The sequence below is a fragment of the Giraffa tippelskirchi genome, chromosome X (genome assembly GCF_054371585.1).
Source record: "Giraffa tippelskirchi isolate mGirTip1 chromosome X, T2T-mGirTip1v1.2.pri, whole genome shotgun sequence".
Taxonomy (NCBI): Eukaryota; Metazoa; Chordata; class Mammalia; order Artiodactyla; family Giraffidae; genus Giraffa; species Giraffa tippelskirchi.
This window is the reverse complement of record NC_137289.1, coordinates 113,546,685-113,571,586: the sequence shown is the minus strand read 5'-3', so window position 1 is coordinate 113,571,586 and position 24,902 is coordinate 113,546,685. Positions and strand designations below refer to the sequence as shown.

The window sequence follows — 24,902 nt, the reverse complement described above, 5'->3', positions numbered from 1 at the left end:
TATATCCTCTCTTTATTGAATGAATTAATCTGAACTAGAAGCTACATAGTTAGACGCTTTCTGTCCAAATTCATATTTTATACAATTAAGCAATGAATTCCATGCGAGGCTTTTTATGTTAATAGTATGAGAACCTAAAACATTGCTTAAGCCAACCATGCTACTCATTGGCTGTTTGACCTATCTGAGCCTCAGTTTTCTTATCTGCCAAATGGGTAGGATGATATAGGTTTTGGTTTTTTTTTAAAGAATTGGTTGTAATAATTAAATGAGAAAATGTGTGTCTAATATCTGGCACAGAGAAAACTTTCTTGTTAACAATTACTATTTTTCCCTTTAATCCAAAGTGCTGCTCAACAAGAATTCGGAGACAACTGGACAGGAACCTCACCTTTCATAAAATGGTGGCATGGATGATTGCACTTCACACTGGTAAGTTCATTCAGATATTTGAGATTGCAAAGAAAACTTGGAACCAGAGTATTCCCTCTAAGATACTTTTAAAATACGAGATCAGCCTTTGCAGGTAGGTTGAGATATTTTTTTGAACGAGTTCTCTTAGAAAAATATTCAACACTCTTTCTGCCATCCCAAGATTAGGATTTATTCCTTCAGGTCTTAAAACGTTATTCCCTAAGGCTCTTCTGATAAAATCCCAGTGCACTCCCCCTTTTCCACACTTTTTAATGTGAAAATTGTTTGTTAGTTCACATATAAGAGCTTTTGTTCATTCATTTTTTAAAAAATACTTGGTTGAACATATAGATTCATGGGTTTCTTGCAGTAACCCTACAAGGACCATAGCCCATAAATTGAGAATCTAAGATAGACATTATGAGCTGAACATTTTATTTTTATTATTGTTTATATATGTATATATAATAGTATTCATGTATTTATATTATTAAATATTTTGTTTTATTATTATAATTATTAAGAAAGTGGTGTTGGTGTAAGAAGGGATCCTTATCAAATCTCCACTACTCTATCATAGAGTCAGGAAATGGCAACCCACTCCAGTATTCTTCCTGGAAAATTCCATGGACAGAGAAGCCTGGCAGGCTACAGTCCATGGGATCACAATGAGTCAGACATGACTGAGCAACTGAGCACCACACAGACACGCACACGTGCGCGCACACACACACACACTGGGACTGTAGCCAGAAACTCAGCTCCAAATAAAATTATGTACACCACTCACCCTCTTTGTTTCTCTCCTCTGCCCTCTTTAGCAATTCACACCATTGCACATCTATTTAATGTGGAGTGGTGTGTGAATGCCCGAGTCAACAATTCTGATCCTTATTCAATAGCACTCTCTGACATTGGAGATAAGCCCGGTGAAACTTACCTCAATTTTGTTCGACAGAGAATCAAGGTAAGCCTCTAACTTCCTAATTCAGATGTTCTCTAGACTATTAAAACTGAGGATTAGATTTCAGTGAGTGAACAATTTTACTTGATCAGAACAGCAACAATGACAAAAGTAGACTAAGAGGGCCAGGTCTGTAGGTTCTAAGAATGTGGGCACAGAGAAAATGCCTCCCATACTCCTGATGCTAAATGTGGAAGGTCACGAGATGTTTTCCAGTTTCTTAAACTCGCCTGTAAGAACGAGTGAGTATACATGAAGCCTGGAGCAACTCAGGCTTATCCTTGACAAGGCCCAGCAGTCAAAGAAATCCAGGAACATTGTCTAGTCAAACAAACTTGGGTTTATTACTTACTGCAGCAAAGAAACCTCACACTCTGAGGAAATCTGGGGTTTCTCAGGAGGATGTTGAGAAAGGCTTGTTGTGGGATTTGTGTCAGATGATTTGGGAGGGGTTTCAGAAAACAAGCATTTGCTCTGGGTCAGATTCAGTCCAGAATTGGGGATAGTTCCAGTATTAGGTATCTTAATATTTTTTTTTCTAGGAGGCAGAAGAATGGGGCTAAGTCTGTAATAGGCTAAGAAGCAGCAGTCACACATGTGTTTGTCTTGACTGGTCTTAAATGACAAGGTCACAGAATGACCTTGTCTGATGTTGGTGTTCTGTGAAACTGTTTATGTGAAATAGGGAAGCTTCTGGCTGAGGTGTTAATACCAGGTCAGCCACCAGCTGACACCGATCAGCAATGCTTTTCCTCTTTCTTGCTTACAACATCTGAGAGGTGGCCTCTGTCTGCTAATTGCTCCAGCAGCAGCCATATGGGCAATCCACAGGCAAGGACTTCTTCCCTTCCAGTGGTTGCTAGAGCCTTCTACACTCAGAGGGAGAAGGTCGAAATCATCTTCATGTGCCCAGTGGTTGGGTAGATAGCTGAATCACATCACTCACTATACACTGAATTCCAAACACATTTTCTTGTCCGTTTAGATTACAAAAAAAAAAAAAGTCCTTTAATTTTGCAGAAATCATTATCCTCAGGGTGATATTTTAAAATGTGAATCTATTTAGGGACAGAATTAAACAGCATCAAATAAAATAGGAATTCTTTTTCTATGATGTCTTGGATGACTTTTCTTTTATTTATACAATGATACATAGAGGTGGCACTGCGAACACATCAGGTGAGCTGACACTGCAGTGCTGGGCCCAGATCACTCTTCTGATGTCTGTGCTCCCCCGCCCTTCTGTGTGCTTTCATTTTCAATTGCCTGTATTTGTGTTTCTTCCTCAGAGGATCGCCCTGGGGCTACTGGAGGCCTTTGCCCACTAGCTCCAAGATCTGAAAGGGCCTAGATAGCTATCTCACTGAGCTGGTCTTAACCAATAACTGATGGGTTCAGGCCATAAAAACCCAGCTTCTTTGCCTCTAGTCAAGATAAACACTGAGGTGTGTTTGACCCTCTGCAGTTTCCCTGCAGCATCAGGCTGAAGATTTGGCCCAAGATCACCCTCTCGGAAAGGACTCTGATGCAGGGAAAGATTGACGGCAAAGGAAAAGGGGGCAGCAGAGGATGAGATGGTTAGATAGCATCACTGACTTAATGGAAGTGAATTTGAGCAAACTCCGGGACATAGTGGAGGACAGAGGAGCCTGGTGGGCTGCAGGCCATGGGACATGACTAAGCCACTGAACAACACCCTCTTATTTGACTTGACATATTCCTCTTCCCTGTCCTATTAACCATCCTCTTACCAGTTTCTTCAGGAACACATTCTTTCAAAATCACTTACCCATGAATCCTCATCTCAGGATCTGCTTTGGAGGAACACAGCCTAAGATGTGGCATGCCCAGAATACTTTTACAAGCTAAGCATTATGACACTTTCCAAATCAAAGCAAGAAAAGAGCTTTTGACCCTTTTAGGACATAGAGTTGATACTTTTTTCTGATACTGAGAACTACTTTTGTATATCAATTGATATTTCCTATGACACCTCAATCATGTAAGACTTTTAATTTGGAACTATCCATTCTAAGTCTATATGGGCTTCCCTGATGGCTCAGTGGTAAAGAATCCGCCTGCCAGTGCAGGAGATGTGGGTTCGATCCCTGGGTCAGGAAGATCCCCTGGAGAAGGAAATGGCAACCCACTCCAGTATTCTTGTCTGGAGAATTCCATGGACAGAGGACCCTAGTGGACTACAGTCAATGGAGTCACAAGAGAGTCAGCCACAGCTGAGAGACTAAACAACAATTCAAAGTCTATACCACCCTGTTGAGGGATGGTTAGGATTATCTAAAGAGGGAAAGAACATACCTATTGCCCTATTCACTGGACACTCTATAGATAGGGAGTCCTGCATCTGTGAGCATACAAATAATGTGTGTTTGTGTCTGTGTCTATGTATTTTACAGAATCCTGAAGGAGGCCTGTATGTGGCTGTGACTCGGGTGGCAGGCGTCACTGGAGTCGTCATTACACTGTGCTTGATACTAATTATCACGTCCTCCACCAAAACCATCCGGAGGTCTTATTTTGAAGTGTTTTGGTACACACACCATCTCTTTGTGATCTTCTTCATTGGTCTCGCCATCCATGGAGTTCAGTGAGTATTTAAACTCCAAGGCCAAGTACTTTATGCCCCTCAGTTCCCAGACGTGGTGCTCTATTAGAGGCACAGTGACCTTGTCTTGGTATGATCAGCCTGTCTGTTGAGAGAATAAGAGGTGAAAACAGAAGTCACTTTGATAAAAACCACTCAGTACCACTTTAGTTTCTGGTATGCAACTCATAAATATTCATAGTGCAGTTATTTATAGCAAGCTTGAAAAATACACCAAAGTTTTGAATATCTTTGCAAGCGTATATAAAGCATGCTGAGAGTGCAGGTAGAGTCTTGCATGTCCACAATGATGTTTCCCATGGCTTAATCCCTCGTAAATTAGACAAACTCCCAAACCAGGGAGGGTAATGATTCATCAGGTGAAAGGGTCTGTTGTAGTTCAATGAGTTTTAATTCAAGCCAATCATTCACTGATTACCTACTCTATATGAGGGCCAATCTCAGACACAGTGGGGAATACTAGAACGAGAAACACATGGTTATTGCCTTCAAGCATCCTAACATAATAAAGGGAAGACCTAGCTTCTATTGAGCATCTGTGACAGACGTGTTTGTTTTAACCTATAAAAGGAAGACATGCTCTTACTGTCCTCATTTCCTGGGGAAATGATAGACAAGGAAACAGACTTATAAAAGGTAAACACAGGGTTGGCCAGAAAGCTAATTTGGCTTTTTTTGTACCATCCTATGGACAAACCCAAATGAACTTTTGGGCCAACCCAGTATGTAGCCAAGCCACCACCAGTTTATCAGTGGTTTAGGTGGGATTGGAGCTCAGAGGGGCTAAGGCAGGCAGTGATGAATCTGTCCTAGAGACACTCAGTGCCTGGATGTGCGGTTGAGAGAGTTTGCCTTATTGGGACCCCTGTTTCATACCAGGCTTCCTTTTTCTACTGTTTCACATGAGCTGATTCTCCCACCTGCACGCAAAAGCAGGCCTGGGAAGTTCCCCAGTGGGTACGGGGCTGCAGATAACTAAGAGTAGAGGAAGTAGGTGCTCAAGGCTCAGTGACTCTGCTCTGAGTCAAGTCAGCCTAGAAGTGGCTGAGACTTGAGTATGAAAAGGGGAAGAGTGGGAAGAAGCAGTCTGTGGCAACCCCTCATGTGCATTCTTTTTTAAAAATGTTTTATTGAAGTATAGTTGAGGTACCATGTCATGTTAGTTTCAGGTGTACGGCAAAATAACTCACTTATACATTCTTTTTCATCTTCTTTTCCATTATGGTTTATTACCAAATATTGAATATAGTTCCCTCTCCTCATGTGCATTCTTGATCAACTTGCAGACCCTGACCCCTGGTCATCCCTTTCTAAGCACTGAAATATCTGTATAGACAAAGATTCTTTCAGTTCAATTCATTCGCTCAGTCGTGTCCGACTCTTTGCGACACCATGGACTGCAGCATGCCAGGCTTCCCTACCCATCACCAACTCCCAGAGCTTACTCACACTCATATCCATAGAGTTCATGATGCCATCCAACCATCTCATCTTCTGTCATCCCCTTCTCCTCCCACCTTCAATCTTTCCCAGCATCAGGGTCTTTTCAAATGAGTCAGTTCTTCGCATCAGGTGGCCAAAGTATTGGAGTTTCAGCTTCAGCATCAGTCCTTCCAGTGAATATTCAGGACTGATTTCCTTTAGGATGGACTGGTTGGATGTCCTTGCAGTCCAAGGGACTCTCAAGAGTCTTCTCCAATGCCACAGTTCAAAAGCATCAATTTGTTGATGCTCAGCCTTCTTTATAGACCAACTCTCACATCCATACATGACTACTGGAAAACCCTCTTAAACCAATAAGTATCTTTAAATGGGACTCGGTCATCATCCATTTGTTTCAGAGAATCCTAGAGAAAAAAAAAATTAATTTCTTCCCCTCTCTAGCTGAGTAATTCCACCATTTTACATTTGTATAGATTCATAGATTTGTATCTTTTTTTTTTTTTTTTTTGGCCCCGGATCATGTGGTATCTTAGTTCCCAACCAGGGATTGAAACTGTGCCCCCTACATTTCACGTGCAGAGACTTAATCACTGGACTGCCAAGGAAGTCCCTCATAGATATGTATCTTACTGTGGAGCAGGCAGAGGACAGATATGTTCCCTGTTCTCCATCTGCGGAGAATCTGCCACTTACACTGGTTGACTGATTACTTAGTCTCATAGCTAGGTAGCAGCTGAACTGGGATTATAAAATGCAGGTTTTCTGACTTCTGGTCATGGCGCTGAGAAGAGAAGAAAGTCAGATTTTTTTTTTCTATCGCTCCCCATGTGATCTTGAGCATTAAGAACTCTAATAGTTACCATTTGTTGGATCCTTACTTTGTGTCTGGCATCTTATATGCATCATGCCAATTGATTCCTAAAATAAACTTTTAATGAGGTACTTATGCCTATCTTATGGGCTTCCCAGGTGGCATTAGAGGTGAAGAACCTACCTTCCAATGCAGACGACATAAGAGATGCGGGTTCGATCCCTGGTCAGGAAGATCCCCTGGAGGGGGGCCTGGAACCCACTCCAGTATTCTTGCCTGGAGAATCCCATGGACAGAGAAGCCTGGCAGGCTACAGTCCATGGGCTCACAAAGAGTTGGGCATGACTGAAGAGACTTAGCACACACACACATGCCTATCTTACAGCTGAAGAAACTGAGGCTCAAAACAAGTAAAATAACTTGCCCAATTTGCCACTAAATTAGCAAGGGGTGGATGTGGGATGTGAAACCAAGGCTGTCTGGCTTGGGTCCAGAATTGCTTTCACCAAATCATTCTGCTTCTAGTTACCTGGTCTCTCTAAGCCTCAGGGTCCTCATATGTAAAATGAGGGTGCTAGTACTTACATTTCAGGCCTGTTATGAGAACCAACTGAAATAATTTGTGTACAGTGCCTTTCCCACACCTGGCACATGACAGATGCTCAACACATGGTAATTCTCTTCCCTAGGACCTAGGGATAGAAAGCAATGGTTAATGACCTTGAAGTAAAACATCTTCTGAATATACCAAGTGGCCCAAACTTTTACAAAGGGCCTTCTATGTGTCATCTTATATATTTTGAAGTGTTAATGTTAGTCATTTGGTCATGCCCAACTCTTTGTGACCCCATGGACTACAGCCCGCTGGGCTCCTCTGTTCATAGGATTTTCCAGGCAAGGATTCTGAAGACCTTGCCATTTATGTTTCTAGAGACCAGAGACCTGATTCTTTCAACTTTGTGCCTCTCTCCACCTGTTCCTACTCAACCTGCATTGTCTTATGTTATAGTAGTTGCTCAATTAATACTTATTGAAGTGAATGGGCTCTGAGCATTTCATGGAACATACTATCAGTGTTGATGTGTGTGAGAATGGCATAATCTCCACAAAGTCATCTTAAGTGGATTTCAGCCTTTTGATTTAATTTAGATAATTTTGAAACAACAAATAAAGGATCTATACCAAGCCTCAGGGTATACTGTAGATGGTTGTGTGGGTTGTCAGTTACACAAGCGTACCTGGCCAAGGGGGATGAAATTAGTCCATGCTCTGCTGGCCAAACTCTTTTCCCCTAGGACTGTCCTCAAAGAGGTGGGGCATCTTGTTCTAATTTGCACAAAGACCCTGTACCTGTCAGCAGTTGCTCTTTTAGATTTGCAGTTTTTCTGTTTTTGTTTCTAAATGAGAATAATATTTGAAACAGAAGCACAAATGTTGCACTTCAGAAAACATGTATGGATGATCCAAAACTTACCCTGTAGATGTAATGTTACATATAAATATCCTTTGTGCCACCATACATGTTTTTCCTTTTTATTCTTTTTCTCTTTTTTTGGCTATGCTGCGCAGCATGTGGGATGTGGGATCTTAGTTCCCAGACCAGGGATCAAACCCACATCCCCTGCAGTGGAAGCTTGGAATCTCAACCACTGGATTGCCAGGGAAGTCCCCATATAATTTTTTTTTTTCTATTGCTAAAGATCATGCATTTTTCACTTCCTCTAATCTGTTTGGAGGGGGCAATAAGATATTGGTTTTAAATGAAAAGTATAAGACCCATATTAGAATACTAAAAACATGTCCAGAATCTCAAAAAATTAAGAATTCAATGTCTCATTTCTAAATGGTCAGGACTTACATTTCCTCCTCAGGCGGATTGTACGTGGGCAGACTGCAGAGAGTTTGTCAGAACACAAACCAAGACAATGTTATCAAAACATCTCACAGTGGGGAGAAATAGAGAACTGCCCAATCCCGAAGTTCTCTGGGAACCCTCCTATGGTACGTACAACCCATTGTTGCTATTATAGTTTTATTACCAACAATCTTCAAACTGCATCTAAGAAATACATACAAATGTCATAGAGTTGTCCATTATGAATGTCATGGAACTGCTAGGATAAGTATCCAGTGTTTTTCTGCTATGCTAATTGTCTAGAATTAGTTCTTGAAAAGTAACCTTTACATTAGTCTGTTATGAGCATCCTGATATAAAACTTGGAAAAGTGTTGTTTTTTTAAAGTGCATTTGGATTCAAGAACTTCTATCTCTTCTGGATATGATGGCCATGATAATATCAGTTATTGATTTTCAGAGGGATTCCATCCTGAGCTGAATTGGAAAGCTCAGATAATGATTTATAATATAAGGAGCCAGGAGCCTCTTCAGATACCAGGAAATAAGATTTTCTATCCAGATTTCAGAGCTGGGTGGAAATTTGTGAGATGGTACATAGGGCTGCCATTAGGTATCAGGAGGTCCTGTCTGTGAATAAAGGAGACTGGAGAGCCAGGTTCATGCTAACACCCAATGGCACTTCATGGTAGAGCGGGAGCGTGGCAAGGGTGACCAAGGGAAAGGATGCTAAAATATTTCCCTTTTGTTGGGAACTCTCAAGAACTCCATTTTGTTTATTCTCAATATCTCTGTTCCATAGAGTGAGAAGTGAATCCTGTGATTTTCATACCTTTTCCCCCATTGGCAAGCAATACACATTATTGGTTATTATGTTAGCTATTGGTATAAAACTAAGCAAAAATCAACATTTGTACAGGTCTTCTGAAAAGGATCATTAATTGTGTCCTTAAACACAGTATAATATAAAGGCAAATTTCCCATCCCATTTCTCCTTCCTTTTTCCCTGCTCTCCTAATATAGGAGTACTCTTCCTCTAGAAACAGCATGCTATCTGAGGACTTAACATCTTTCAGCATCCTTACTTATTAATGAAACTAACCAGACACATCATTGAACTACCCCCACTACATAGAGACATCAATTGTTGTTGTTGTTTTAGTCACTCAGTCTCATCCGACTCTTTGCGACCCCTATGGACTATAGCCCACCAGGCTCCTCTGTCCATGGGATTCTCCAGGCAAGAACACTGGAGTGGGTTGCCATTTCCTTCTTCCAGGGATCTTCCCAACCCAGGGACTGAACCCACATCTCCTACATGGCAGGTGGATTCTTTACCGCTGAGCCACCAGGGAAGCCCCAAGACATCAACGCTGCTGCTGCTGCTGCTAAGTCGCTTCAGTCGTGTCCGACTCTGTGCGACTCCATAGACGGCAGCCCACCAGGCTCCCCCATCCCTGGGATTCTCCAGGCAAGAACACTGGAGTGGGTTGCCATTTCCTTCTCCAATGCATGAAAGTGAAAAGTGAAAATGAAGCCACTCAGTCGTGTCCTACTCTTGGCGACCCCATGGACTGCAGCCTACCAGGCTCCTCCATCCATGGGATTTTCCAGGCAAGAGTACTGGAGTGGGGTGCCGTTGCCTTCTCCAGAGACATCAATAGACAGGATTAAAAGGGAACTGTATTGCAGGTCATCTTATGAGTTGGGGAAGGCACATTTCCTTGAAGACAGCTGGAGTCAGAATGCTACTACCTTAACAGACACCTACCTCAGACATGCTCCTGGATTTTTGGGAAGATTAGAGGCAGTGTCCAACACCTGGCTCCATTCAATGTGGCCCCAGGTGGCCCCCAGGAAATAGATGGATAATGCTAGACGGTTTGAAAAACCTGTCCCATGAAAATGAAGGCCAGTAGCAGAGGATTTGTGACCTCCAGGCAGATATTTTTCAACTTTGACTAGAGATAGGGCTATTTGGGTGCTCTCAACTTCCAACAATAAGTTTCTGAAAAATTTTCATAGAAACATCATAAGTGAGAGTATGGAAAGTCCTCTGGGATTTCTTCCCCTCTTGGAATCCCTTCTGGGATGTCATATTTTAGATGATATCACCTTCTAAAATTCTTTGCTACTTCAGATATTCAACTAGGAACCTAACTGACTGAATCCCAGGATGGATCTGTTTGGTCTAAATATTTTTGGACAGCCAACAATGCCACAGGGTAATTCCAGTGGTCTGAAACATTGCAGATTCTGACAAGAAGGAACTCTAGAGAAAGCTGAAAATTTCTGGATCTGTCCCTATTCAGCAAGTGCTTTGCTTAGCTCTGAGAACTTGCCAGAATATTGGAGAAACAGCTAAATTCTTACATGAAATTTCTCAACTTGTGACGAATTAAGCTTTGACTACGTGACTGAGAGAAAGTAATTGCAATGTTATATTAAAAATATGATGTTGTTGAAATGCTATCCTTTAGACAAATGTTAATTCCGAAACCAACTTTACTCTGCTGTAGGATTATTGCAACTCCTATTGCAACAATAGGAGGAAATCCCATTCTTGTGGGCAGTTCCTCTTGGGAGAGTTTCATACTGTAGATAAAGTTCCCCAATGTGACCAAAGAGAATGTTCATTTTTACTGGCTCAGAAATTTATTTCAACTTTAGGTATTTTCATGCATTCTTTTATAGAATAAATTTACTAATATAATATCAAATATCTAAACATGCCCACAAATGTTAATTGCATGTCTAAAATGTTTTGTCTTCTTGAATCTTTTATTAACTACCACCCCTTAACACACGTTTTTTTTTCATTGTTTGTTCTGATTACAGACTTGGAAATGGATAGTGGGTCCCATGTTCCTATACCTCTGTGAGAGGTTGGTACGGTTTTGGCGATCTCAACAGAAGGTGGTCATCACCAAGGTAGGCACTGGCTTAGGAATGACTATCTAACTATATCATAGACAAGTCTACCCAAGTTCTCTACTACACTGTCAGAGCTGTCTTTTACTTGGTTTCTTTTGATTAAACTTAGGGCAGAGAGATGACCTATGGTTTGTTTCAGTGCTCCTAGCCTGATAATCAAATGATTGGACCTTTTCATTGAGGACACTAGAATTGAACATTTTCTGTTGACAAATGAACGCAAATGTTTTATGTAAATGAATTTGTGTTATGTGTGTGTGTGTGTGTGTGTGTGTGTGTGTCAAGGGGAGAGGCATGAGGGATGATGTGATTAGTTAAGAGTAAAGAAGTGAAAGAGATGAGTTCAAACAGTCACAAAGATCATTTATTGAGCCTTAAAATATTCAGATGCCAAAAGAATCAGGGAACCCAGGGCAGGTCTTACTGAGATAGAGATCATTCCCCAGGTCCTCTTTGCCTCCTTCTCTGTGCTTTGTATGTAGTCACAGAATATCAGAGGTAACGTCCTCAAAGTCTTCAGTAAGCTAATTAAACTTCATTGGGAGTTGAGTCTGATAACTTCAAATATATAGTGGTTTATTCCCCTCATGTCAATGCCACTTCTTATCACTAAATAAATAAATATCTAACTAAATAAATAGAAATAGAATCACCTTATTATAGTTTCAGGAAACATCAGACAAGACTATTTTTTTCAAATAAAATTGAATTCAATTCAGTTCAAAAAGTATTTACCAAAATTTGCCATGGGTTGCTTTTGCAAAACACACAAAACCTTCCTGTCCACCTACCTCTTCTTTCTGGACCTCTATGGAAAGTCATAGGAACATAGTCCCACTGGCAATGGAGATCTTGAAATACAGGAAGCCACAACAGTTCTCCTTTTATGATATTTATATTGTGTGAGAAAAAGCTCACAGATCAGCAAAAAGAGCCACCACAAAATTTCCCTTACTAGACTAAAATGGACTAACCAGACAAGTATTTCTGCTAGGCCTATTTCTAAGGCAAACTTGTTTTCCTGTGAATAAAATGAATATCTATTTTCTTCTCATGTCAACACATGTAAGAAATGAAGCACTATCCAAAAGTATTCTGTGACTGTGTTGTCCACTAGGACATTTTACTCCCTCCTGTCCCAGTGTTGCCTGTGGTGGCAACATTGCAATATGGTAAAAATCATGTTCACCACACAAAATTGCAATGTGAGCAGTGTAATTTTCAAAGTCATTTTCATCAATCTTTATCTTCTGTTTTCAAAATGAAGTTTTACACCCCCTTAATTCAGTGATGAAGGGACATGGGTGGCAGCCTTGTCATTTAAGTTATATTTGAATCACAAATTTTGGAAACATTTGACAATTCTTCTTAAAAGGATTTCCCATTTTCCTACTCCTCACTCATGAAAAGAAAAGCTCAGCAGTATCAGTCAACATTGTGCTGAGTCCCTTCAGTCGTGTCCAACTCTTTGCAGCCCCATGGACTGTAGCCTGTCAGGCTCCTCTGTCCATGTGATTTCCTAGGCAAGAATACTGGAGTGGGTTGCCATTTCCTTCTCCAGGGGATCTTTCCAACCAAGGGATTGAACCAGCATCTCCTGTGTCTCTTGCATCGCAGGTGGATTCCTTACCACTGAATTACCAGAGAAGCCCATTAGTCAACATTAGGAGACTGCTATTTTGTTTCTGTTGATTTTCCTTTCCTTTGATGTCCCTTGGTTTGTTTTCTGTTGTGCATATTAAAGTCCTTCTAAGATCTCAGGAATCATCACAGAAACAGCATATTACAGCGAAAGCATTTTGTTGTGTTCTATTTTTATTTTTATTTACTGACTCACCAGTTGATGGGCATTTGGACTGTTTCCAAATTGTTTTGCTATTGTAAACAAAGCTATTATGAACAGTCAGGTACATGGAGGACAAACAACGGGTGGGTGGGGCCTGGCTTTGGGAGAGATGGACGGTGTACTCCCCAAGTAGGGAGAAACAGAAACAATGCATGAAATCAGGCAGGCTCAAGGTGGGACTTGGGACAAAGACAGACCAGCACCTCAGGCTTGGTTTGGGGGACGTTGCTATATAACTAGTCAATGGGGTCACCTTCTGCCTCTGTCCGACTGCTAAGGCTCTTGATCATCCCCTGGGGAAACAGGAAGGGTGAGTAGGAAACCATCTCTTCTTCCTGTTTCTAGCCACAGCCTTGATTTCTTAGAGGAAAAACAATCACAATGAGCTGGAGTCTTAGGTTGAATTCCCTAGCCAAGACTCAGAGACAGAGAACTGCATGCAGAAGGCTGATCGGGGCGTGTTCTCAGGAGATGAACCTGTAAAAGAAAAAAAGGCAGGACTGGGGGAAGGAAATGGCTGGCTGTCAAAGTGGTTGTAACTGCAGCCTCAGCTGATCCTATAGGAAGTGCTGGAGCTGGGATGGCCTCTAGGAGTTGTCCCAAAGTGAGGATAAGGGCCAGGCCTTTGGGTCCCTGCATCAGAGCTCATTGTGGGCCACTGGCTACAGCCGAGGGCTATTCCCGGTAAGAGATTCGTTTGCTGGAAGAACTACTGTGTTGGCCCTGAAGAAGGGACTTGGGTGGGGCCTCTTAGCTCAGCCTCTTATCCATACAGACACTGACAAGACAAGTACTGGGAGAAAGGGGCATTTCCAGAGACATGTTTTATTTCCATAGGTGGTCACTCACCCTTTCAAAACCATCGAGCTCCAGATGAAGAAGAAGGGATTCAAGATGGAGGTGGGCCAATACATTTTCGTCAAGTGTCCCATGGTGTCCAAGCTGGAGTGGCACCCTTTCACCCTGACCTCTGCCCCCGAGGAAGACTTCTTTAGCATCCATATCCGCATCGTGGGGGACTGGACAGAGGGACTCTTCAAAGCTTGTGGCTGTGATAAGCAGGAGTTTCAAGAAGCCTGGAAACTACCAAAGTGAGTACAGAGTGCCTGTTACAAAGGTGCATGAGTTCAGGAAAAATGTCACTAAATACCTTTGCTTCTCCCATCTCTCACTCCAGTAGCCCCTGAGTCTTGACAAATCACATGGATTCTACAAACAGAGGTAATGATCTCTGTGTTCCCCATCTTATATGTGGTGAAGTGTTAGTCTCTCAGTCATGTCCGACTCTTTGAGACCCCATGCTCTGTAGCCCACCAGGCTCCTCTGTCCATGGAATTCTCCAGGCAAGAATGCTGGAGTGGGTTGCCATTCAGTTCTCCAGGGGATCTTCCCGACCCAGGGATCGAACCCTGGTCTCCTGTGTCTTCTGCACTGCAGGCAGATTCTTTACCATCTGAGCCACCAGGGAAGCTGTTTATACATATCTGTATAAATCCTATGTAAAGTATAAAATATTTGAATCATATGTTAATCATGGATATTCCCCAATGCCTTTACATTTGTAAGAGTCAAGGTCAAGGTATATTAACTTTCAATCAAAGCTATACTTAAAATTTAATTGCTGTACGTTATTTGAGGGGAAATGCCAGGTGGTGCTAGTGGTAAAGAACCTGCCTGCCAGTGCAGGAGCCATAAGATACTCTGGTTCAATCCCTGGGTCGAGAAGATTCCCTGGAGGAGAGCATACCAACCCACTCCAGTATTCTTGCCTGGAGAATCCCATGGCCAGATGAGCCTGGTGGGCCACAGTCTATAGGGTTGCAAAGAGTCAGACATGACTGAAGTGACTTAGCATGCATGCATGCCAGATATTACTCAGTTGGCCTCCTTTTTCCCACATGCCTAACATGGCGTCAGGTACTTAGTAGATGCTGAAGAAAAGTTGGTCAAATAACTCAATGACTAGACAAATGAAAAGTGGAGATAATAAATTTATAAGATATTATAGCATGGAAAATTCTCACTTTAATGTGCAAGAATTTCAAGTGTGGGCTGCCCTGGCAAGACACAGACATGTTTGTGTGAGTGTGTGTGTGTGTGTGTGTGTGTGTGTGTGTGTGTGTGTGTGTGTGTGTGTGTTTAATGCGTGAAGGGAGGTACAGGGAAAAATACCCCTGAGAGTTACCACATGTTTTCAGTTAGCTAAAAATTCCTCTTCTTACTTCCAACCCCAACGTTCACACCGAGTTGGTTACTTGAAAGCCGTCTCACAGAAGAAAGTGCCACATCAGTACATTGTCCCGGTTTGAAGTGATGTATTGCACACCCCCAGTGATAATGTGTGCCCCCTCTGCCTCTGAAGAGCAAGACATCTGTGTAACCATCTCCCCCCATGCTTCCCTCCAGGATAGCTGTTGACGGGCCCTTTGGCACTGCAAGTGAGGACGTGTTCAGTTACGAGGTGGTGATGTTAGTGGGAGCAGGGATTGGGGTCACGCCCTTTGCATCCATCCTCAAGTCGGTCTGGTACAAATATTGCAATAAAGCCCCAAATCTGAGGCTCAAAAAGGTAGGTTCTTTCTTTTTTTCAGAGGGCTTGGACTGGTCATCACACTCTGCCAAGTGAAGCCTCAAAGAGCCATCAGGGCAGTGGCTGGCAGAGATCAGGCGAAGTGAAGCCAAGTTCTGGGTGGTTTCAGAGAGACAGGCTTCTCACCAATACAAGGGCTATTGGATAAATTAAAGGTGTCTCTGGGACTTCCCTGGTGGTCCAGTGGTTAGGACTCAGCACTTTCACTGCCAAGGGTTGCAGGTTCAATGCCTGGTCAGGGAACTAAGATCCCCCAAGCCTCACAGCACCACCAAACAAACAAATAAATAAATGTGGTTCTATAGAAGCAGGCCTATTATCAAAAGTAATATACCATATTTGCATAGTATTACTAGAAATTCAGAAGAGAGAGAGCTAAAGTGTTCACAATCCCAATCCAATAATTCTCCTTTTGGTAAATTCTCTTCCAACATTTTTCCACTTGTTTATATATTTTTAGAAAGCTGCATATATTGAGCATGTACAATTTAATGTCCCACTCTTTTGAAAACATATAGTGTTTTTCAGTGTTGTCACAAGGTTGCTAATAATCATTTTTGATGAGTCCTTCATGTTCCATTGAGAGGATATAGAATAATTTTTCTATGATCTTATGTTATATATTGAGGTAGATTCCATTTCCAGTCACCCCTCCCCCACATTTATTTGCAGGGGGAGGGCAGGAGACATGTCCTTTCATGACACTTTTACTTTTTTACTTTCTATGGCTGTCTCCTCAGAGTAAAGTCCCAGGGGAATTTTTGGTCCCATGTAAGTTGGGTTTCATTGCCTGAGAAATGACATCTTTAATAAAGCTTGAGTCATTCTAATAACTGTTGTTTAGTCACTAAGTCATGTCCAGGTCTTTGAGACCCCATAAACTGTAGCCCAGCAGGCTCCTCTGTCCATGGGGTTTCCCAGGCAAGAATACTGGAGTGGGTTGCCATTTCTTTCTCCAGAGGATCTTCCTGAGAGGTAACTTCTAATAGGCACATGGAGCTTACTTTGACTTTCATTCTCCCTTCCCCTCTTTTCGATGTTGAGGAGGTGTGGGTAGAACTACTTTTTCCCCTAGAAACTCAGAGGTGTCTGGCGTAGCAGGCAGGGAAGTTGCATGGTGGCAACCATGGCTCCTCTACATCCTACTGATCTTTCTGAAAGGAGAGTCCAAGGAAGCGAGGAATTCTGGGAGGGCAAGAGCAGCCCCAGGGGGCAAGTGGTGGGCTCATGTTTTCTTCTTAAGCTATAGATTTCTGAGAACAAGCTGTCTATTTACTATCCTGCCATGTAAAGGCCAGAGCAGGTTCATGCGAGCTAGTTTGTCAAATATCTAGTTTTCTAAAAACCTATGTTTCTAGACATTCTGAGCAACAGGGAAGAGTGGAAGGTGGGAGGGTAGAAATCCATATGTCAATGCTGATAGGTCTCTATTTAAATATAATCTACTCAATTCACAGATATAGAGAACTAACTAGTGGTTACCAGTGGGGAGAAGGGACAGGGAAGGGCAACATAGGGGGAGAGGATCAAGAGATACAAACTATTAGAAATAAGATAAATTATAAGGATATACAGCATGGGGAATATAGCCAATGATTTATAATAATTATAAATGGGGTATAACCTTTGAAATTGTTGATCACTCTATTATACACTTGTAATTTATATAATACTATACATCAGCTATACTTCAATTTAAAAATAAAATACATATATAATGGTTGGATGGCATCATCGACTCAATGCACATGAGTTTGAGCAAAATCCGGAAAATGGTGAAGGACTGTGAAGCCTTGGCATGCTGCAGTCCATGGGGTTGCAAAGAGTTGGACATGACTGAATGACTGAACAGCAAATACTCTGCTTCATGGTCTGTCCTCCCTCTCAGATCTACTTCTACTGGCTGTGCCGGGACACACATGCCTTTGAGTGGTTTGCGGACCTGCTGCAGCTGCTGGAGACCCAGATGCAGGAGAAGAACAATGCAGGCTTCCTCAGCTACAACATCTACCTCACTGGCTGGGATGAGTCTCAGGTAAGGACAAGATTCCCAACCTCAAGTCTCTCCCATAGCACCCAGGGCTTACCAACTTCCCCTTGGCTATTGGAGTGTCTTGTGTACTGGTTTTAAGAAGAGTCAATGGCTTCAGGTAATCCACCACATTCACTCTGACTCAGTATGCCCATATGTTCAGACTGTTGAGACTAAATTCAAAGCTGGTATCTACGGGACAGGTCAAAGCTAGGGAGCCTACAAAAAAGTCAGAGCCATGACTGTGACCTTGTTAGAGCAGTGCCCCCACCAGGGGTATTGAACCAGGTGGATAAGATGATCCACTGGGTTATGGGAAGAAAAGAAAATATTAGCTTTCTCTCGCTCTCTTTCTCTGTGTGTGTGTATGTATGTGTGTGTGTGTGTATATATATATATATATATGTATATATGTATATATATATATACACATGCATATGTATGTTGCTGTTGTTTAGTCACTAAGTCATGTCCGACTCTTTTGTGACACCATGGACTGTAACCTGCCAGGTTCCTCTGTCCCTCGGATTTCCCAGGCAAGAATACTGGAGTGGGGTAGCTATTTCCTACTCCAGGGGATCTTCCAGACCCAGGGATCAAACCCGTGTCTCCTGCATTGGCAGGCAGATTCTTTATTACTGAGCCCCCTGAGAAGCCCATAAATATGTATACACATGCATATATATGGGTATATATTCCTTTAATTTGTATTATGTATGTTTTATAATATACATAATACATTTAATAAGGAGTCATAATAACTGGTAATAGTTCTTAAGCATATGCTTGTGCCAAGTATTCTTCTTAGTGTTTACATAGATTGTCTAATTAAATCCTCACAACAACCTTATGAAGTAGCTATTATCCTTATCCGTATTTCACAGACAGGGAAACCAAGGCCCAGAACAGCTTAGGTCATTTGTCCAAGGGCATCCAAGTAATAAATGCTCCAGGATCTGCACTCTTAGCCACTTCCAGTAGTTCATGATAATCGTTTGTAAATAAATCAGTATATATCTAATGAAGGTGATATATGTTTGTATATATGTATACATGTGTGTAGTACATATATGTATATATACTCCCTCCTGAGACATTTAGCAATGAAAATGTGAATTTTCAATGGATAAAACAATTACAGCTACAAGTATTGATAAGATAACAATTCACGAGACAACCCCCCACAACAAAGAACTATCTGACCTCAAATGTCTAAAGTGATGAGACTGAGAAACTTAGAAACAAGTTAATGATTCCTAGCGGGTAACGTGTTTCTAAGTAAGCAGACATTAATGACTTGGCCCAGAAGCAGCATAACTGTCCTCCTGAGTGAGGAGCTAAGGCAAGAGTTTCTGGTCACTGGCTCAGCTGGCCACACCCACACACTGGCTTCTCATCAGAGACATTTTTCACATGTACCTTGTACCTGTGAAAACTGACTTCTTCTCATTCAGGTTTTGGCATATTGCCTATCATAAATTCTCCAAGTCTTCGGAAAGTCTTATAGGTCCCGTAGGTCCCACAAACGTAGGTCCCAGGCCACATGACCATGAAAATTGCTGCTCTAGAAAAAGTGGTTTTAAGATGTCACTTCTGCAATTTAAAGACAAAACAACAACAACATTTGGTAAAAACGAAACCCAACGGGAAAAATGTATAATATATAAATTGCTCTGCAGTTCTGTTTTTTGCAAAAGCCAGTTGTTTTTTTTTTAAGTGGGAAATTTTTTGCATTGAAAAATAGTTATTTTGCTTTGCAAAACTTTGTGTCTACAGGATTATTAAACCAGGGAAACCACCCTTCTTAACCTCTTCCATCCCCATTATCCATTCCCTGTCCAGTAAATTTAAAATCTGATTTAATTGTTAAATTTAATTAACCATTTTTACTAAAAAATACCTGTGGTTCAAACTGAGGCTCCCTAGAATGGTAACAGAAAGCAACCCCTCCCCCCACCCCTACCCCCACAGACTATTAATGGCTTTAGGCTTGGTTTGATGTCTCATTACATTAGCAAAATATGAGTGCATTTTAATCTATGATTGTCTTAATTCTTAGTGATTCTCTCAAAACAGTGGGAGTATATTCGGGACAGATTGCTAGATGTACTGCAGAGAGAAAAACAGTGAAACAGAATTTAAATTGTACCCATACTTTAAAGTCTGGCTCAAATGCTGCCACCCTGAGACCTTCTCATATCCTCCACTTGTCCTCCCTTCTTTGTTCTCATGGAGATGTTTGTGCCTCCTCTGTGGCATTCATGGTACCTTAGTCTACAAACAGGATCGCCCACCTTTTTACTTCAAGGTCTCCCTTTCTAGACTATAAATGGCTTGAAATCAGCGTGTTCAGTGTTGTTGAACTTCTAGCTTCTGACATAATGCCTTGCTTCAAATATGTACATTTAGAATGCGTAGTTAGAGCTTGGTTTGTGGGATATGTTAGTCTGTCTGTGTGTGTTTATAGAGCATGCCTCTTTTTCTGAATTCATGTCCTTTCCTGCAGGCCAGTCACTTTGCTGTGCATCATGACGAGGAGAAAGATGTAATCACAGGCCTGAAACAAAAGACCTTGTATGGACGACCCAACTGGGATAACGAGTTCAAGACCATTGGAAGTCAACACCCCAAGTAAGGAGTTCCCCCAACAGAGTGTTCTTGAGGCTTACAGTCTACATAAAGCAGCAGCTCCCAAACACAGCTAAATTTATATATTCTGGAAACTGAAATATCTAGATAACTATATTCACACTCATAAAAGGTTCTAAATATCTCTCACTTTAAGAAGAAGTCTTTAAACCACACTCAAAATTGACTGGTGAATTCCAAACAAAGATTCCCAGGCCCCACCTCAGACTTTCTGAACCCTGCTGCCCCCAAGGAGGCTCATAACTCAATTCTTTGCTTTTATCTCCTAAATTTCACTCATGTATCTGCTTCTATTAATTCAACAAGATTTATATTGTTTACTAAGGAGACACTGGCCCCATTTTCATGTATAGCTTTTGGGTCCTAGATCATAAGTTGACAGATACCCCAGGTCCTTCCTGCCCTCACTAAAGTTTTAATCATTATAAAGCTTTGAGGAGATCTTTTATCTTGTTAGAACACATGACAAACTCAAGAAATCACCATAAATACACTCTTTATGTCATTGCTTCTTACATTTTAATGAACATGTAAATCACTTGGAGGAGCTTTTTAAAATGCTGACTTAGTATATGTGGGGTGGGGCCCAAGAATCTGCATTCTTGGCTTTGAATGGCTTTTTGAGTTTTCTTGAAATCTTAACGTGAACAAGGAATTGGAAATACAGTCACATCAAAGAACAAATCATCACAGCTTTGACATTTAAGCCAAACAGATATTTTAGGGCAGATTTGAAAAAAGTGTGAAGTCATACCAATTTAAAAACAGAGCTGACCTACTTCAATAATATGTATTCTTGAAAAGCTGACACCAGGGCTCTGGTCTGAAACCACAGCTACAAGTTGTTAGCAGAGTTGCTGTTCCTAAGGCGGGTCTGTTCCTGATTTTAAGACACTGGAGGGACTTCCCTGGTGGTCCAATGGTTAAAAGTCTGTGCTTCAAGTATAGGAGGGTATGGTTCATCCCCATGGTGTGGTCAAAAAAAATTTTTTTTTAAAAAGATGCTGGAGTGTTTGAGAACACAGAGCCCTGAAAGGAAGTAGACCACAGGCTCACAAATTCACCACCATTTTCTCTGTGGTAGAAATTTCCATAAACCTTGCTTGAATGTCATTTTTTTTTCAATAAAGTCAGCTGCCTTTTGAAGTAGCCAGCTGCCCCCGTGAACACGACCAAGCCACCCTCCCGAGGGTCACCTGAACTCTTTCATTTGTGGAAAGACAAAGGAGCTGAGGAGACTCTGCTCTGAGGCCTAAAATCAATAGGAACTCTCCCCATGTGCTTTGTAATTGATCCATCCCAAAGCCTAAAACTGTCTTTTTCTTTCTCTTTTTCTCCCCAAAAGTACCAGAATAGGAGTCTTCCTCTGCGGACCGGAAGCCTTGGCTGACACCCTTAATAAGCAGTGCATCTCCAACTCCGACTCTGGCCCCAGGGGAGTGCATTTCATTTTCAACAAGGAAAACTTCTAACTGGTCTCTTCCATGAGGAAATAAATGTGGGTTGTACCATTGAATAACCAAGTAATGCTAGTGGATAAGTTCCTCCCTTAAAAAAAAAAGAAAAAGGAACTATGATGTTATGATTTTCCCTGAAAGGAATGTCAAAGATTTTTAATGGTGGTAAATTTGCATTTGTATGGAGCTTTATGGTTTTCAGAGCAATTATATAAACTTTTTTTTTTTCATTTTTTCTTTCCTTCACAGTAATGCCAGAGAAAGTTAGGGCAAAGATTCTCAGACTCCATTTTCAGGATGAAAAAAAAAAGTTCAAAATGGTGAAGTAACCTCCCTAAGATTAAAGCTGAGACTGGCTCTAGGCCATCTGACTCTAGGTTTGATGATCTTTCAGCAATAGCAGGTTGCCTGGAAATTGGTTTGCATACTCCCCCAAAGAAGAAGCAAACCAGGGAATAATTATTCATATTCCCTTTTGTGTCCCTTTGTTATCGTTATTGTCCTATTGAAGGAAATTTTCCAAGTAGGAGATAATTTATGCTGAGAGTGATTCATCACTTAATAGTGACAACATCCTCCAGTTTACCAATACAGCAGCCTAACTGGGTCAGAGATTTCTCCTAAAAAAGAATGTTAGACTGACTGGATGTATGTATGACCCACCATTTACACTGGTGCTTGGCAGAGGGTGGATACTCATTGAAAGTTAGCTGAATGAATGAATGAAAAGATATTTAGAACCATATAGTGCCAAGGTAGAATCAACTGAAAGCCTTAAACAGTATTATCTGAGGAAATCACTTCCAATACTCTAGTTGACCAAAAGAGCCTGATTCTCTTAAGCGTACAGAACAGGCTAAGGTTAGTAACCAATAGGTTTTCCTGTCCAAACACTCTTATTTGAAGCATTGCACCAAAGGGAGATGGAGGCAGAGAAATGAACTCCTCTCATAACTCTGGCTGGCTCCTTTAGTCCTGCTCCTGATGCTATGAAAGAAATGCAAACTAATTTATTGCCCAAAATGGTCCTCTCCAGCCAGCACTTGTGAATTTGAAACAAAGAATTGTGACAAATATGTATCTGACATCTGCTTTAAATAGCATCCACTCTTTGTTCTACTTAAATACACATGCAAAATTGATCTTACTGGTGTAACTAATGATTCATCTTTCTATCATCATGATCATGATAAAATTTACATCCCGGAAACTAAAATCTTGCTTACTATGTAGCTTTTGAATTCATATCCAATAGAATATTCTGGATGTTCATGAGTTCAAGAATCTCTAAATCACTGTTAATGTAACTGCTTCTACTTCTGGGAACTAAAAACAGCTTTATTTGTTATATTCTCTGGGGCCACAGATATTTAGAAGTAATCAACTTTAATAATGAGAAAGAAGGAGAAAGGAGCAGAGGGGAAGGGCAGAAGACCAGGTTAGGAAGAAAGGGGAGGGAAGGAGGAAGAGAATAGAAGGAAAGTGAGAGAAAGCCATGGAGAAGGCAATGGCAACCCATTCCAGTACTCTTGCCTGGAAAATCCCATGGACGGAGGAGCCTGGTAGGCTTCAGTCCATGGAGTCGCTAGGAGTCGGACACGACTGAGCGACTTCAGTTTCACTTTTCACTTTCCTGCATTGGAGAAGGAACTGGCAACCCACTCCAGTATTCTTGCCTGGAGAATCCCAGGGACCGGGGAGCCTGTCTATGGGGTCGCACAGAGTCAGACATGACTGAAGCGACTTAACAGCAGCAGCAGCAGAGAGAAAGCCAAAAAAAAAAAAGAGCAAAAGGGAAGGGTAGGGGAAGGGGGTCACTTTCTACCCCAGATTTCTTAAAGTCTTGTATGTATTGAATGTAATTACAGGAGCTGTACACATATTCATTTTGATAACATAAGGTATTGAATTTGAAATTCTGGCCACAAATTTGATGCTGAGTGGGCCTCTTCAGGGGACCAAGCAGAACTAAAAAGAACTCAGTTGTTCCATTGGGTCCCCAGGATGCCCATGGCACTGAGGGCATCAAGTCAGGCTTGCTTTGGGAAGGTCATCTCCCCACGATGTCCAGGGCTGTTTATTCAAAGAGAAACTTAGGTCCATCCCATTCACACTGCACCTGAGGTATCAGTCCATTCATTCAACAAATTTGTATTGTGCTCTTGCTATGACTCAGTCTCCATGTTCATAGTTTCATTTCTTTATGCCAAAGTGTGAGCCAGAAGGGGGACCAGGGTTACAGGCAGTCTGAAAATCTGGGCCCTTGCTCCCTATGTGGCATAAGTAAAACCAACTTAATTTGTTGCTCTGAAAGTATTTCTACAGGGTTTTCTATTTTTGACACCCAGGGAGTTACGCCCTGTGTTATCCTGGTTATAAGATGAAAAATGAGTGTAAACGCGCTTGTCATTATAAGAGCTTCCTTCCTGCTCCCCAGCCGCCAGCTGCCCATGCAGCCTTTTTAGCATTTAGTATTTAGTAACAGTTACTGGGAGAACGATTAAGCATTATTTTTAATCTCAAAGCTATGAAGGTGTTTCTTATTTCTTTTGCTTTTGCAACATTGTGTTTATGAAATTTGAATACTTGTAGATGTTGTGTGTGAATAGTTTGGGAGAGGGGGGCCCTGGGAGATAATTTTGGGAAGAACTATCAAAACTGCACTCAATTATTAAAATGAATGAGCTCTCTCTGTGTCTGTGTTATTGATCTTCGTATTCAAGGATGGACTCAGAGGGTACAGATTTTCTCTGCCCCAGTGGGATTGAGATTCTCTGTGTTTTCGTAGATGAGATGTCAAACCCGGCACAATTTCTGGATTGAGTAAGGAAAACTAAGTACTGAGTTCTGTACTGATATCCGGGTGACACTCACAACACTGGTACAAGGAAATGGACAAGAGTGTATCACCTGATATTGTAGATAGAATTTCAAAGGCAAAGAAGCCCTAGTATAGCAACCTCATTTTTTTTTTTCATTTCCACTCATCTTTTTTAGGTTCTAACTTTTCAATTAGGTGCCATCAAATCAGGTTGTGAATAGATATACACTCATGGTTCTGTGTTGGTCATTGTTGTAAATGAGTCAACCAATTATGATCCCTTGATCTAGGAAAGGTATAGAGATGTGGGCATATGTTCCTGTGGGGTTCAGCAAATGCTGCCATGGAGGGAAAGGTCATTAACTGAAACAAACATCAGCAACATCAATAGCTAACCTTTAATAAACACCTTTTACTATGTCAAATGTTTTAATCCCTCAGGATTTTGCAAGGTAGTTGTGTGC

General features: G+C 41.5%; 1 protein-coding gene across 2 annotated transcripts in view; it reads left to right on the top strand.

The window, feature by feature from the left end:
• CYBB (cytochrome b-245 beta chain) overlaps positions 1-24,307 on the top strand; it is a 35,379-nt gene extending 11,072 nt beyond the window's left edge. For both annotated transcript variants that reach the window (XM_081566509.1, XM_081566510.1), the window contains 10 exons: positions 348-432; positions 1,236-1,381; positions 3,793-3,983; positions 8,127-8,256; positions 10,948-11,040; positions 13,727-13,980; positions 15,296-15,458; positions 17,368-17,514; positions 20,018-20,142; positions 21,506-24,307. In XM_081566509.1, coding sequence (XP_081422635.1) covers positions 348-432; positions 1,236-1,381; positions 3,793-3,983; positions 8,127-8,256; positions 10,948-11,040; positions 13,727-13,980; positions 15,296-15,458; positions 17,368-17,514; positions 20,018-20,142; positions 21,506-21,632 — 1,461 coding nt within the window. In that variant the 3' untranslated portion in view covers positions 21,633-24,307. The remainder of the gene's footprint in view (positions 1-347; positions 433-1,235; positions 1,382-3,792; positions 3,984-8,126; positions 8,257-10,947; positions 11,041-13,726; positions 13,981-15,295; positions 15,459-17,367; positions 17,515-20,017; positions 20,143-21,505) is intronic.
• Positions 24,308-24,902: the final 595 nt, after the last annotated feature.